Genomic DNA, 16458 nt, shown 5'->3' with positions numbered 1-16458 from the left:
GGATTTGGATAAATTTTCTTAAGAATTATTTTGGGGTGGGATTTTTAGAGTGTATAGAAGCAGACCCTGAATTACTAAATGGAAGAAACTGAATAGATAGTTAAAACCTCTCTTGGAAGAGTGAAAACTAATTCCCTTATTTCTTCAGTTATGACTGACTGTTTTGCTTTTTTACATGTTTATTTGTAAGAACTAATGTTTGCAAGTGACTTATTTTACTGTGACATGTTTTTTTTTGATTTGTTACCATCTCGGAATAAAAGTAAAATTGATCTGAAAACTAAGCTTATTAAAATAATGTCTCTTTTGCCTAGGGGCCAAGGGATGCAGAGAATGATGAGAATGACAAAGGGGATAAGAAAAATAAGGGCACATTTGATGGCGATAAATTAGGAGATCTGAAGGAGGAGGGGGATGTGATGGATAAAACAAATGGTTTGCCTGTGCAGAATGGAATCGACGCAGATGTCAAAGACTTCAGGTATGTGCACCATTTGTTAATAATTAATCAGTGTCATGCTTAATTTTTTTTAAAAAGATTTTCCATGCCATAGTGAAAAAGCCTTTGACTCATTGAAACGCTGTCATAAGGATGTTAAAATGTACCCAGGGAAGCACTGTGAGAAGGCGGAGGCTAACATCTGATAGCTCTAATGTGTGCAGACCTTGTTCTGTATATTGTAATCTTGTTTTATTTTCACACCTGTTCTTAATTACTCTGTGTGGGATTCTTATGGAAATACCTTCTGAAGACGTTGACTCTGTTTATATACTAGTCTAAATTATAGTTGGGGTTTTGGACTTGTTGCTTCTAACCCTCAAGAGATTAAAGCTTTCTGAGATTGTGGTTATTGATATAATCTATGCATTTCTATTTCTTGCTAGTTTACCTAATTGCTGGGCCTCGTGTTGACATACAGGAAAACTGTAAAAGCAGAACAAATGTGCTGTGAGGCGCATACCGCTGGCCCTTGTGTTGAGATATAAACCATTTATCACTTGAGTCCGGTAATTATGTTAGGTAGTTTAAGAAACCATGACAGCTACTTTAGAAAGGTTTCGAGTGAGGTACAAGTGCTACAGTCACATGGTTAGTAATTACCAAATAGATTTATGAAAAAATAACTTCGGCATTTCTAAAATTCTGTCTTGTTATGACTGACTCTCTCAATTGAGGAGAAAAAAAGAAACTGAAGTTTTTTATACTTTCAGTGTAAAAGGTCTTTGAGGCAGAGGGACTGGGAGTTTTGTGGGTGGGGTTTTTTTTTTTTGGCCTTTTTTAAATACATAAATTGTTCTGTAGAATTCATTTAGGGAACTATTTCAGACATTTCTTTTATCTTTTTCCTCTTTATCACAACATCTGCAAGCAGTTCCGGTGAGTACTAGTATCTGTTGCTGTTAATTGATGCTGTGTGACATGGCATTAAATGGATGTACTTAGTGACGAGTATCTTTTCTTTCTGCATAGCCGTACACCTGGTAATTGCCAGAACTCTGCTAGTGAAGTAGATCTTCTGGGTCCAAACCAGAATGGATCAGAGGGCTTAGCCCAGCTGGCAAGTACTAATGGTGCCAAGCCGGTGGAGGATTTCTCCAATATTGAGTCCCAGAGCGTCCCTCTGGATCCCATGGAGCACGTTGGCATGGAGCCTCTTCAGTTTGATTATTCTGGCACTCAAGTACCTGTGGACTCGGCCGCAGCCACCGTGGGGCTCTTCGATTACAATTCCCAACAGCAGGTAAAGTGTTGGGTGTTGGTTCTACCCCACCACTCCAGTTCCTCCAGGAGAGTCATTGTGAGGTTAGCATGAGCTCAGGCTCTTGTCTGGGGGAGAGGGATGGAGGAAGAGTTGGAACAGTTCCATCATCTCTGTGCCATCTATAGAGTGCTGCATGTGTCCTCCTAGGGAGCTCCAGGCAGAAGATCTATGTAAGATGGCCATCTGAACAGCAGTTGTCAAACAGCACTTTTCTGTGTATTAATCATTTTTAGCTTGAGTAAGTTTGCATTGGAGAAAAGCTTTAAATTAGTAAAACTGCTAAACAACAACCTCCCACCCCCCAACCTCAAGTGCTTAAAGTGACTTAGGGGACATATGAGTGTTCAGCTTCAGTGCTGCAGCTTTGGGATCTGTGCAGTACAGAACTGGAGCAGGCTGAGGGAATAATGAGTTTAAACTGGCTCTCCTGTACTTGAGCGTAGTTTAAAACCTGAGGTCAGAGTCCAATACTACAAAACTTTATCTCAGCCCAGTGAGTTTGTTTGACCTTTTCTCCCACGCAAGCGGCCCAAGCTTCTCATCCTGGACAAGTAATCTAAGTCCTTGCTTTGCTGTTGGCTTCTCTTGAATGCTGGGCCTACATCCAATGACTGACTTGTAATCCACTCCTGTTCCTGCTAGTTTGGGTAACGATTGTAAACTTTTATTGCTTTCCTTTTGTAAGTATGATATCCCTTGAAGAATAAAATCCTTTGTTGTAGCTGATTGCAAGAGTGTATAACTTAGCCCTGGGTTTCCTGAAATACATGATCTTTTTTAGCAAAATAACCTGTTGGCATTCTGTGTTGAGGAAAGACCATTGCCAAGTTTGTCATAAACGCCCACCTTCAGAGAGTTATCATAGTCTTAAAAGCAGTGTAAATATCTGTGTTATAGCTTAATTGGGTGTTTTATTATATAGCACATTTAGGAGGTTAATGATGGAAATTTTTTTAATGATTAAACTAAATAGCTGCTGTATAGTTCAAAAAGGGGGGGGAGGGGAAGCAGCTCCTTTAAAGTCTTTGTCTTACTCTGTGGTGTAGGACCTTGAATGCAAGAATTAGCTTAAAACAATGAAACTTGTGTATTTTTTTTTTAAACAGTATGTTAGAGCTAGCTGGGTGAGCTCCTTTTAAAGAACCATTAATTATGGAAAAATAACAGCAGGAACGTGAAGCCTGTAATTTGTGTTTTGTCTGTTAGTGTATTTTATTTAAATTAAGGCTCATTTACAAGTTCATGTAGCTCTTACTGATTTCTTCCAGCCTTTAGAAAATAGAATTTAAAATTTAACATATCTTGCACCTAGCTAGAAATAAAAACTCCAGAAGTAAAGCCAACCTGGAAAGTGTGCTGTTTTCAGAAGTGACTGCAGTACGGCTTCCTGGCTCTGGATGGCCCTGTAGACAGGCCTGTGTTGTGGTGTTTGTTTTTTTGGGTTTTTTTTTTGTGTGGTTTTTTTTTTTGTTTTGTTTTTTTTTTTGGTGTGTGGGTTTTTTTTTTTTTTTCCTTTGTATAAAGTGGGTGAGTATTATTCACCTAGAGCTGATGTAACTTCCATGTAACAGTGCTTAAAACTTTATGCTGGATTGCCTGTGAGGCTGGAATTCTCTCTCCTCTCTTTGAACTGTAAATTTTGGTGGGAAGCAGGAGGTCCTGGCACTGTGAGCACAGCTGCCTGCCCACCCAGTCACTCTGGCATGCTTAGCTCCCAGCCAGGTCATGCTGAGAATAAGCAGGACAGGCTGTTTAATAAGGACTGTTATTTTAAAGTTTCAGCTTTGTTGCAATAGCTACTTACACCTACAGTAAATGCAAACAACAGGCTTTTGTAAGTGTAAGTGCTGTATTAAAGATAAGGGTTTGCTCTTCTGCCACATGTGACCTCTCAGTGCACATTTGTGTAAATGGCTCAAGAGCTGTACCCATTTTCTTATTTTATTTTATCCAGCAGCCAGTGTTTCTTGTTATTCACTGTCTGCCAGTTATAGCCTGTATGAAAGAAATCTGTCTTTTGGCAGTATAGTTTTTTTCCACTCAGTTGTCAGAAAGAAATATGTCCTGAACAAAAGGATCTCATCTGTAAAAGTGTCTATCTCAGTCCGTTGGGAAGTGTTATATACTTTGAAGGGATTACAATCAAGTACAGCTAAAAGCAATATTAAGAAGGGAAGGTCTTAACCACATGTAATCTGATTAGAGATGTCAGATGTTTATATTGCAGAAGAAACTGGCTTTACAGAAAGCTAATCTTACGGTGTTCCTATAACTATCATAGAGACTGCGATGCTCTGGTTTCTTGGAATTCCCTTGATGAACTCCCCCATGTGTTGTAAATATTTCATTTGAGTATCTGAGAGGAAAATAGCCTCACTTTTTGAAATGCTGAGTTCCTTTGTATTCATTTGTAGGTTTTCACTCAATGTAGTTTCTAATAGGCTAAAATGCTCCATGCATACATTCTTATAAATTTAGCCTCACTTCATAAATTCCAGTTAATACTCCTGTTAGCAAAGGTTTGCTTTCCTTTTTCCACTTAACCAGAGACAACACTGATAACATGGTTTAACCTTAGTTTCATATCCAGTAGGGTTCCAAATAAGATGACAAAAAGCTGTTATTTGAGTTTTTACTTTTTGCTTTGTTTTTTGGAATATAGGTCTTTGCTGTCAGCAGATGGAGACAGTGCATTGAGACTTTAATAACCCTTCCTAAATAGGTAGAGTTGACGATTCCCAGAGCTCATGTGGTGTAGGGGCTTATCTGGCTAAGTAAAGCCTGAAATTGTGATCGTTTTTGTTGGCTCCGCTTCCTTGTGCATGGTGCAGGCAGTATGAAACTTGCAGCTGCAAAAAGTTTTGAGCTGTTCACACTGAGTTTCTTGGTAAGCTGAGTCTAGAATCTGGGTTTGAAGGTTTGCAGAAACTGGGATTTAAAGCGGGCAGAGGGGGAGGTGGCTGATTTGAGTCACTGCCTGAGCACATCGCTTAGATACCAATATTTACCTGACCCTTCTTTAGAAGGGAAGCTCTCTAAAGGTTGGAGAGGTCGTCAGACAGAAGGAATCCAGCCCTTCCTCATGCTTGTAACGCAGTGTGAATGCAGAACATTTGCCCGTGGTTTTAAAGAAGCGCAAGAATATTGTCTGAGGAAGTAAGCATCACTAAGTTGGAGGATGCAGACATACCCTCCATGATTTTCGTAAGCAGATGAAAGGACTCTGCCCAGCCACTCTGTTCCTTATTCTTCCATTACACAAATAATTTTAGGTAAAGGAGCATCTTTTCAATCACCCTCTTTGAGTCTTTAGGTAACCTTTTAACAATTGCTGACAGCAGCCATTTGCAGAGCGGTTTAGATACTATGGCCCGATTTCAGCAAAAGAAGAATGCACAAAGCTGTTGTGGGTACTTGTTATGTCTGGAAGTCAAATTTAGCAGTCATCAGCTGTGCTCACAAGAGGAGGAGGGAGCAAGCAGACAACAATAAAATAATACAACAGCGGCAGGTGAAATATTCATGCTTTGAGTAGCTCTGTAGGTTTGGGGTATTTTTGCTAGTACTTCTGATTTAAAGATGGATCATTGAGATGCATTTGGGTGGTGTGGAAGTCATCACACACGTAAACTGAGCACAAGAAAAAATATTTTCAGAGAAGGTAAGTGCTTTTTTGCCCTTAAGACAGGCAACTAATAATCTAGCCAGACTGGAAAAACAGATCCCAGGGATGCAAAAGGAGATGAAAATTAAAGGTTTTGGTGAAGTGCTTGCTGCTGAAGAAAGCTGAAATACAGGGTTGCTGGACTCAATAGAAAAGTAGACCACAAAATCGAGGATGGCTGTTCTAGATGTATCTATGCCCAGCAATGAGACAGTTTATGGGAGAGATATGTGTGTATTTTTCTGTATCTGCTGATGCTGATCAGTGAATGAGGTGTTGCTGGAGACTCCTACAGAGCCAGTATCCCCCTTTCCATTTTCTATAGATGTCCATGATGTCCTTGCTTTTTTAAACTAAAAGATGACAGTAGAGCATTTGATCCAGCTACTAATGACAGATGGTATATTAACAAAGATGATACACCTTATAAGCATTCAACTTTCTGTAAGCATGAAGTATTGTTGAATGACATGTTTAAAAAAAGAAAAAAGAAAATAAAGGTGTGTTTTGCATAAAGACTGCTAGGAATGTTTTATGGCCCTCCTGATGTTAGGCCCAGGGAGTTAATAAAATAACTGTGGATTTGATGTGTTTCTCCATTACGATACTCCCTGGATATATTTAGCATCTTAAGGGGTGAGCAATTTTTGGGGAAAACTGTTGTGATTAGGTTTTTGGTGCACAGAGGATCAATTCTGGATCCCCTAAGTACGAGTTTCCACATCTTATGTCTGATACTGATCCCTTATATGTGTTTGTTTTTTTCTTCTTTTGAACTGGTAAAAAGAGAAGAAAATAGAGGTAGACTATCACCCATCTTTTTTTTCAGATTTTCTGCCTAAACAGTGCAGTTGTTCATCCTGCTCTCAGGAAAACCAGCTCCCAATTTTTGCCTAAAAAAACCTCCAACCCAAATTTTCTAAATGATTCTGTGCTGCTTCTGGATGGTTGCGAGTTTCTGCCAAAAATTTGGACAGAATTATTACTGCTGCTTCTGACAGCTGAAGTAGCTCACTTGTCTTGTCTGAAAGGAGGGCAGAGATAATAGGTGTGAAAATTGTATGGCATTTAGGCCTATTTTTTCCAAGTGAGTGGAGAGAGAAAACATTTATTACAGTGGTTTGTGAAGTTGTTCACACTTCAGAAATGATCAGTTTTGGAAGTAAGTGGTGATGAACATTGCTTCTGGATACTTTGAGTGACTCTTCAGCTTGTATATCCTTAAATGTTTTAATTAGAGCTGAGCAATGGTCTGCTAATGGATTGATTGATTCAGGGAGTGTTTCACTTGGGTGGAGGCATCGGAAATGGGGAAGTAAGTTTTTAGTAAGGACCTGGATGAGTGAAAAACCAAAAAACCCTAAGCAAAAATACTTTAAAGACTAATGTAATCCGCTCTTTTATTTCTTATTGAGAGTGACTGTTCTCAATAACATTGCCCACACTCCCTAAGATTGCAGTGAGCTGTAAACGGACAAATTTGTATATACTTTGGATGACTTAACCAAAAAGTCCCTGGGTCTGGTTTCTGTCTGTGGTTAAAGAACTTCCACTTCTTGCCTGGATTCATGTAGGAGATGCTGGAGGTACAAGGCTGGCAGGTAAAGGAACTGTCTTGTCCAGGGGACTCTGAACTCCTGAGGCTTCCATCCCATGGAATGGCTCTTCAGCTGGCTCTGAAGCCATCTCAAGTGTATCATCTCTCTCTCACCTTGCTCTGCAGCCCGCCTGCCGTCCCGCATGCCACTTCAGACCATCTGGGAGAGTCACACGGGTTGGCCACTGCTGTAACTGTGATTTCACTGTGCTCAGTGGTGTTCAAGATCTGGAAGTGCTTGCGGCAGCTACTAGTGATCTGCTGGCTGCAGTTAGGGGCTGTGTGTTTGAGGAGGAGTTGGGGAAAAAATGGCTTTCAGGCATTGTGCAGAGAATAGCAGAGAAAATGCTGTCTGTGGTTTAGCTGTGCTTCAGAAATATATTTATTTTTCAGTTGGATTATCATGGGCAATTGATTTCAAAAGAGGTTGTTTTTTTTTTTTCCAATTCCTTTTGAAATGTTTCACTTAAAAGAGGAGTGTCTGTAGTTGTGCAAATAAATCTAGTGTAAAGGAATTGCTTTAAAAGGAAGTAAGAGAATGCTTTTTGTGCATGAGTAAAGGACCATGTTTGTGCTTTTGTCCCCTTAGTTGTTCCAAAGACCGAACGCACTTGCTGTTCAACAACTAACAGCAGCGCAGCAGCAGCAGTATGCATTGGCAGCTGCTCATCAGCCTCACATAGGTAAGTCTTACATTTAATATATTATGTTTTGCTGGACTTCTGTTAATCCTCAGAATACGTTGGGTAAATAGCAGGGAAAAAGGAGTGGTAGGCTTTAGAGAATCCTAAATATGTTATTGCAACTGGTAATCTACCTGCAAGCAAAAATATATTGTCTGAAGATTTACTTGAAAAATTCTGGAGGTATCTTTTGCATGCTTTTAAAAGCTCTAGAGCATTCATGTCTGGCAGAAATTATACTCTTACCCTAGCTAAGAGTGCTGTTCAGTGATGAGAGTGTTTTGAAGTACTTGCTTGTCCTGAGTGAGGCATGAATTAGGGCAAGTGGCACAGTGAAGTGAGAGTAAAAATGCACAATTTAATATATGTCTGAATGTGTTTCCTGTGGTTCAGCTGCCTGGGGTCTGACCTTAATTTAAGTATGTAATTTATGCAAACACATGATTCATATTATTAAAACAGTATAGATTAACTGGGAAGAAAGCACTTAGTCCTGTGCGTAGGAAGAGAGCAGAACTGTAGAAGGGCTACCCATGGATGGTTACAGTTAAACTATCTTGGGGTTAAATGTTTTTAACACAACAGTCAATTTAAGTGGTAGTTCTTCCTACCCAAAAGCCCTGTACAAATATGTTGGGACTCTCCCAGCTCTGTGCAGTGCGCTTGTGTGCTTATTGCAGTTCACGGACAGAGCTGAATTAAAATTACTTAGCTTTTTAACTTACCTTCACCTCCCCTCCACTCCCCTCTCCCACCCACCAGTAGTTTCTGTAATGATTAAACTGTTTCCTTGCAGAGGAAGGTAGTGCCTACATGGCAGCGATAGTAATCTGCGATGTTGCCTGTACACTCCTGAGCTCCTTCCAAATTAATCAGTTGAAGTACTGGTGTAGTGGGCATGGAACTCAGAAAGTAGGATAAATTGGTTCATGATCAGCTTGCTGTGGAAAATACAGAGCAGTAATAAGCCATTAGATAATGTTAATATCTAGCTGGTGTTAAAAGTCACCTAAACAGTAAGGGTGATGGGAACTGGGGGGGTTTAGTCTGGAGAAGAGGAGGCTGAGGGGAGACCTCCTGGCCCTCTGCAACTCCCTGCCAGGAGGGGGCAGAGAGGGGGGATGAGTCTCTCAAGCCAAGGCCCCAGCGCCAGGCCCCGAGGGAATGGCCTCAAGCTGCCCAGGGCAGGGTCAGGCTGGCTCTGAGGAAGGATTTCTGTGCAGAAGGGGCTGTTGGGCGTTGGAATGGGCTGCCCAGGGCAGGGGGGGAGTCCCCATCCCTGGAGGGGTTGAAGAGTTGGGTTGACCCAGCGCTGAGGTATCTGGTGGAGTTGGGAACGGTCAGGGTGAGGGTCATGGTTGGGCTGGAGGAGCCTCAAGGGCTTTTCAAACCCAGATGATTCTGTGATTCTGTGGCGTATCTGCGCTGCAGAGATACCTGAGCAAGTCTGGGTGTTGTATATAGAGTATTTTACCACTTCAGCTTTCCTCATGGGATGTTGCATCCTTGGAATTAGGTTTCTTTTATGTAAATTATATCCTCTGTAGATTGTTCTGTTAAGACTCTGGGCGATGCAGTGGTTGCTCACTCCCCATAGAAAACAACCTGTAAAAGCTTGAAAATACTAAAGGAACCTCAGCTCTTGTGTTCACCAGCCAGGTAGTCAGAGGTATTTTGGTAGGGCTTCACTTCTAGTTAAGTTTGTTTTTACTGACAGGTATGTTTTCAGCAGGTTTAGCTCCTGCTGCCTTTGTCCCCAATCCATACATCATCAGCGCTGCTCCACCGGGAACAGATCCCTACGCAGCCGGGCTGGCCGCAGCTGCAACATTAGGTGAGATGCTTTCAGTTGTCTGTGTATCTGTGACTGTTTTCTGTACCAAAACTGCTCTTGAGTCTTTGATTGTGGAAATTAAATATTAGTATATTGTAATTTCTGTGGATAATTATCTATCAGGAAGTTGAAACACAGTTTTGTCGTGGGAACACTATTTTCTGTAGATGAAATGTGATAATTCTTGTATAACACTAGCTATGGACTCTCTTTCTGTTGAGGATAAACAAGCAGAGAAAATCTGAAATGAAACACTTGCAGACACGAATGTTGCTACATGTTTGGGGTTTTTTGGTAACTGACAGTAGTGAGAGATACCTTTGAAAATGTACTTACTAAATGTTAGAAAGATGGAGGATGTGTTTTCCTGCCAGGAAAGTTGTATCTCATTGCTGTTTAGCTTGATTTACTGTTGTACATCCTGCAAATGATATCTTCCCCTTTTGCTAGAGTCTGTTAAGAAGTTACGCTTTTTAGGTTCTCTAGGTAAAAACATCCCATATCTGCTGTGAGGCTTAGACTATGAATATGCAGTTTTCCAGATGGCAAGCAAAGATGGTGGCTCTTGTCTTTGCGCAAGATCTTTCTCCCAAACGTTCATGTATCAGTTTCCAAATTCTTGCCAACTGTCATAGCCAAAATTGTTGTATCTTGAGATGACAGCTCAGTAAAACAGCTTATCAGGCAGTGTGAAGAACACATTGTACGTTGAACTTTTGCTGCGTATGCCATAAAGTTCTTGCCTAAGCACTGAGGACAAAGGAAGGAGGTACTTTCAGAAAAACATTCTTATAACGATGCTTTTCTTTCCATGAGCCACCGGGTGTGTGGAAGCCTTCTACATTTTAAATAAAAACAGCTTAGTTCAGAGTCGTGGTGATTTTTAATGGAGCCTGCACACTGTTGCTACACTCTGCTTACAAGTTGTATACTTGCTGCAAATCTCTTCCACTGTGGGATAGCTTGTACCAAATCAAAACCATAAAATGTTGGTTGTACGTGAATATAGCGCTCTGCCAGCGTTGTGGTTTGGTACGTGACTCTTCGGCATGTTTAACAGCTCTTACATAACCACTGCTTAGCTTTTAAGCTTTGAGGCCTGTATCAGGTCAAGCTCTGAAATGGGATTTCAGCAACTGTTACCCAGTTGGACGGCATTTTTAGTGGATCGTATCGAAGTATGTAAAGAATAAAGATTATAATTTGAAGACAGGCTTTGGACTTTTTGACTGTTGTGAATTTTGCATGCTGATTGCATAATAACAATGCAAGATTAAGTTTAGGTAACAACATGTTGTTGGCAAACAAATGACTCTGATTAAATGGAAGAAAGCCAAGAGCTAGAGTACAAGGATATTTCTAATAGCCCAGGAGTTGATAAACTATCATGTGATGATGAATGTGTGGCAGTGAATGAATTACCTGAACTCTTGGTGGCAAGTATAAGTAGGAAGCTTCATTCAGGATGTAGCAGGGAAGTGCCAGAGCAGTAGCAATTCCAGTTACAGTCATAAGAGGTGCTTTGTAAATGAATGCTATAAAAATAGCCTTTTTGCATCACTTCAGCACTTCTAGAGCTAGTGCTTATTCCTTGGTAACACACTGAAGTTCAGTGGAGCAGGAGGTCAGCATCTTGATTTCATAGAAAGACCACGTGTAACTGCTGCCAGATTTCTAGGAAATGGCAAGCGTGTTAGTGACAATGTTTTTGTTTTTTTTTTTTTTCTTAGCAGTATTAAAGCTGCCTGAATATCTGATTAGGGCCTTATAAATCTGAACTGGGAATAATATACCCCAGGATACCTAAAGCATCCCAAAACTTGGCATCAGGATCTCTGCTTGAATAATTCTTAAACTGTGACTCTTGAAGGCAAAGCAAAAGAATGTGTAATGTGCTGCAATGTATTTAGTGTTCCACCACTGAGAAATACGAGTTACTTCATCCATCTCATTAGTTTTGGACACTAACAGCTAGAAATGGCAGTAGAACAAATTTACACTCCTTGTTGATGTTTAAGAAAATCACCTTTTCTGTCTAGACTCAAGTAGTTTTGAAAGCCTTTTCTCTGTAATAACACTTGCAGCACTGAAGGGGCGTGGGGCAATTTAGAAACTATGTATAAAGTCAGAAGGCCTGTGGGAGTGTTAGATTGGGAGGACTGGGAGAAGTTTGAGATGGAAGAAATGTTGAGATGTTGGTTAGATTTCCTCACAGTTACTCTTAGAGTGGAGGGGAAACTTGTGTGTGTTTTTATGGCAGAGATAATTCTGTCAATTAAGATTCTGCCGTTATGGCAGCTTTTTTGTGACTGAAAGACTGTCAGCCCGGTGATAATATTCTTTTCTTCCCAACAATAAAGAACAAATTTGAATGCAGAGGGAAGGGCTTCCTAGACTTAAGACAAAAAAAAAATCACGTGTAAGTTTAAACTGTGGGGAAGATACTGCTCTCTTTAAAAAGTGTTGTGAAATTGCCTTCTATCACTTGAGAAGGATGTCACTCAACGAAGAGAAATCTTGCCTTTTGTAAGACAAGTTGGGAAATGTTGATTCCCTCCAAGGTGGTGTGTTACAGGTAGAAAAGTGTTTCTGTTCTTTGTAGAGAAGTGGATGCTGGAATAATCTGCATACAGGAAAAACACAGAGCTCCTAGACTGAAGGTAGCGTCGGTTTGGATGTGTCTGCACTGTGCTTCTCAAGCTTTGGGTTTCTGACAAGCCTCGTTCCCTGGGTGCTGACTCGTGTCCCATGTGGAGCCAGCTCAGAGCTGGCAGCAGGCAGGGATGCACACCCGTGCTGCCCAGAACCAGGCTGGGTGAGCTGGCTGCACCCAAGCCATTTGAGCTCAGTTCTCCCCCCGATCCCTATGTAGACACCACTCCAGGGGTATCTGCGGTTGCCGTACTGATAACTGTGGAGTGATGAGCTCACGAGTCACTAGCATTTGATAAAGTTGGTATTCACAGCCTTGCATTTTCAGATGTGAGGTTCTTGAGGCTGATTAACCTGGTGACTACTGAGTCCTCATCTTTGGCAAGAGGGGCTGGATGTTCCTGCAGAGAGCAGGTATGGCTTCTGCTCACTGAGATTTGATCGTGAAGACTGAGATTAAAAGTAAAAATTTTGTTATGAACACACTTACAGATGGATTTGCTAATGTTTCTTGAAAGGAATATTTGTGGGTGTCTGTGGCCAATGTGTGAGACATAGTAGTGGGAATATTTGATTTCAAAGAATGTGCCTTCTCATGTATGTGTGTCTAATAAGTGTAAAAGCAGGTGCAATATCTCCTGAAATAAAGAAACACTCGGGTTTTTTTGTAAGTCTGGCAATGATGGCACACTTGCCCTCACTGAGAACACTGTTCAATAATGAGCCTCACTATGTGTTCGGATGAGCTGAGCCAGACTTGCAGCTCTTTTAAGCCCAGCTGCCTGCAAACTTCAAAGACTTTGTGTCTGTTCTTTTAAACACCTAAGGCTTTTGCAGATATGATGAGCAACCTCTGACTAGGAAAAGAAACCCATCTAGACTGTGCTTGTTTGATAATTAGAACTGGGATTAAATAATCCAGAGAGATGCCCAAATTTTGCCCAGATAAAGGGTATTGCAGCAACTTCCAGTATCTTAGGGACTAATGACTTGCAGAAAATGGAGCAGTTGCAACTGTTTTCCTGTTGAGTGCAGGAGCACCCTAGCATTTGGTGTCTGATCTGCATTGACTGAATACAAACAGGTCATAATCTGCTGATTAGCTGTGGTCTGTAACTACTTAGGTCACGATAGGCAGTACCATTGTGGGACTGATCTATTTTGTGCAGGTTTCTTAATTTTAGCTACCACTGCTCATGAATTCCCAGGTTGGAAGGTAAGAAACAGGTGGTTGCTGCTCCAGGAGAAATCTGGGTAAGACAGACAAGTCACCTTCTCTGACTGATGGTACACAGTAAATCCAGCAAGGGTGGATTTCACGGCGGAGCTTTAGTGTGAGATGCAAATCTGACTGTTCATGTGTATTGCTGAAGTGCCTGGCATTAGACAACAGGCTTCTTGTACCATCTCCCTGCTGCACAGAGAGCTGGGCATGTGTGTTAATAATGCTACAGAATCCTGAGTTGGGGGAAAGTACAGTGGTTGAAACAAAATAATAAAGGAGAGTTAACTATTACACTTTTGAAATATTAATTTAATATTCGACCTTAAATATGAAATTAATATCTTGGAAGTGTTGCTGAATCTCACCAACCTGCAGTATTGATGGTGGGAGCAGCGGCTCATCCAGGCTGAGATCCAGGCTGCTGCACAGCGGATTGCTTTTGCATTATGTAGTAGCTCATTTGATGCAAACACATGTTACTGTCTATAAAAACAAAATCATAAGAAAAAAGTACTTCCTCAGTTTCTTCCCCTCTTTGTCATACCCAAGCTTATGCTCTGCAGTGTCTTTTTTTGCATCTTCTTTTTTACCATCGCCCCTCGTTTTGGACGGAATATTTTTTAAGTCTCTTGGGGCAAACGCTCGTAGCCTGTGTTACACTTGTTCTCCTTGCAGTGTCGTTCTGTAAGACGTAACTAACAGCAGTACTGAAATGTCTTGGTTAGAACTCAAATGCTAACTGCCTCCCTTAAAATAGAAGCTATTTTTATTCCATATAAGAACCAAGTGTGTGGTTCAAATTCACTAGAGGCTTGTTTATTCTACAGTGTCAAATATAACTGTGGCACTCTACCTTAAAAAAGGCTGGCACGCCATAAGTTACTCCTACTGTGGGGAGGGAACCTGTGGGATAGGTGATGTATTTGAAACTTCTACTTTTCAGCTGACCTTTCCAAAAGATACAGAACAGACATATTAAAAATATTATTGGATTCACATATGTGTTATGTGGTGGGAGGGGACTGTACCATTCAGTGCAGAGCACTTGCTGCCTCCTCAATGTTATGCCAACTAGAATTATTTAAGGATATAGGCTGCCATTCTGCTATCACCAGATTAAGTGTGCGGTGTCGTAAGACTTGATAAAACACAATGAATCTTCAAAAGTTATGCTTTTTCTGGTGCTCTCCACGATTATTTTTTTTTTCTTTTTTTTTTTTAAGCCTCTTAAATTGGAGGAGAAGTATGGAATGCAAAAAGATACAGGATCATACAGCCTCTTTTTATAGCGGTTTGTAAATGTGAAGTAGGATTGAGTGGCTAGAAAAATAAGATTTTTTTAAACACTTGAAAATTTATGCTATCCAGATGCAAAGAATTTTTAAAAATTTATTGGGGAGCTAAATGATAGATGTTACTGAGCTATGAATGTCAGCTGAGACTGGAAGAGTCTTGTGTATCTCTGTGCTTAAACAAGTTTCCTACTTTTTGGTTAGAAATAAAGTTTTGGTCCTTCACTATAAAATTGGAGCATAACAATAAAATCATGCAATTTCAGCAGGATGACTGGTAGCGGAATTTGACCTCATCCAGTAAGATAAAAGTAAGTAAAGCTGAAATTTCAGGTCTGACTTTAAGCTTTTAAATAATGAGTAATACAAATGCCAGAATCCCTCCGTATTTTCAAAGGATTTGAAGTGGATCACCTTGAAATGGGATTTGTTAAACCAAACATGACGAGCAGGTATTTTCAGTGATGGTTTGCTGTGTAACGCTTGTCACACTACAGAAGCTCACTTTGATTCCCTTCGTGTTTTAGGCCCAGCAGTTGTTCCTCACCAGTACTATGGAGTTACACCCTGGGGAGTTTATCCTGCCAGTCTCTTCCAGCAGCAAGCTGCTGCAGCTGCTGCTGCAACTAATTCTGCAAATCAGCAGACAACTCAGCAAACCCAGCAGGGCCAACAACAGGTAAGGGGTGGATGCTTTGCAGGTCAAGTCATTTACAGGGAGCACAGCAGCTTTGAAGAACCCTGATTTATTTATTTTTTAATGACCACTCCCAACAACACTCAGTTGTAATTGAGAAGAGCCATTGACCTCTCTTAAAAAAAAACAAAAACAAAAACAAAACAAACCATCTATACATCTGTTAAGTCATTTATGCACACATGGACGATAGCTCACATACATTTGTGGTGGACAATTATTATTTGTTAATGCTTTAGAAAAATAATCTAATGGGTTTGTGAACACTGACCAGTGGAGTAGGAAACACGTCCCATTGGCGTGGGAGTGGAAATCAACTTGCAGTCTGTTTTTTGTGGCCATCACTGCAACTTGAAGCTGTGGAAATGATAATAATAGGTGTGAAATACTAAATGTCAATAAGTGTGTTCTTATCTTTAGGGTGCTGTCCAGTATAGGATGCAGTACAGTGCAGTATAGCTTTAGAGGGTCAGAATAACAGCAAAATGAATTAATTTGGTATCCATGTGAAGACTCGAAGACAAAATATGAGGGCAAAATGAAAACACTGAATTTGCTGTTTTTATAAGGCAAACTGTGCAGCAGTTTTGCTTTAGTATGCACAAAAATTTGGAGAATTTGACACCTAAAAGGACAAAATAAAGTTAGTGCAGCTTTTTCATGCGATCAGCTGTTACCCGTTCAAGTATGTTAGAGGTGAATATTGACAGGTATCTGTTGTTTAAATGGTATTTGCTTTTTTAAAAACAAAACAAAACAAAACAAAAACCACAAAAAAAACCCCAAAGAGGTCACACTGCATGCTGATAAGGAGAGCTTTTTCTTTATATATTTTGCAAATAATGTGTACTTGATGGGGTTTGCGCCATCTACCTTTTCTGTCTTAACCACTTGGCAGTGACGGCATATTGGATTATGTAGCCTGTACTTTTTCTTCGGTTGAAAATTGTTAATGTGTCTTTGTGACAAATCACTGTACAATTTCTTGTTCGATTTTGTTTGTGTCCTGTCTGTGTGTTGTCATCATTCCCCCCCCGCCCCCCCTCGGAAT

General features: G+C 40.5%; 1 protein-coding gene and 1 non-coding gene across 2 annotated transcripts in view; both read left to right on the top strand.

Annotated features, from left to right (window-relative positions):
- Nucleotides 1-16458, top strand: part of PUM1 (pumilio RNA binding family member 1) — a 71997-nt gene that overhangs the window by 30685 nt on the left and 24854 nt on the right. The window contains exons 5-9 of the mRNA XM_026863237.1: nt 315-481; nt 1472-1742; nt 7614-7707; nt 9440-9541; nt 15238-15389. Coding sequence (XP_026719038.1) covers nt 315-481; nt 1472-1742; nt 7614-7707; nt 9440-9541; nt 15238-15389 — 786 coding nt within the window. The remainder of the gene's footprint in view (nt 1-314; nt 482-1471; nt 1743-7613; nt 7708-9439; nt 9542-15237; nt 15390-16458) is intronic.
- Nucleotides 12866-12949, top strand: LOC113488341. The gene has a single exon (XR_003399912.1). It is a non-coding gene; the product is annotated as a small nucleolar RNA SNORD103/SNORD85 (small nucleolar RNA).

Source organism: Athene cunicularia (genome assembly GCF_003259725.1).
Source record: "Athene cunicularia isolate RWA chromosome 23 unlocalized genomic scaffold, athCun1 chr23_part1, whole genome shotgun sequence".
NCBI classification, from domain to species: Eukaryota; Metazoa; Chordata; class Aves; order Strigiformes; family Strigidae; genus Athene; species Athene cunicularia.
This window is presented reverse-complemented; position numbering and strand designations above follow the sequence as displayed.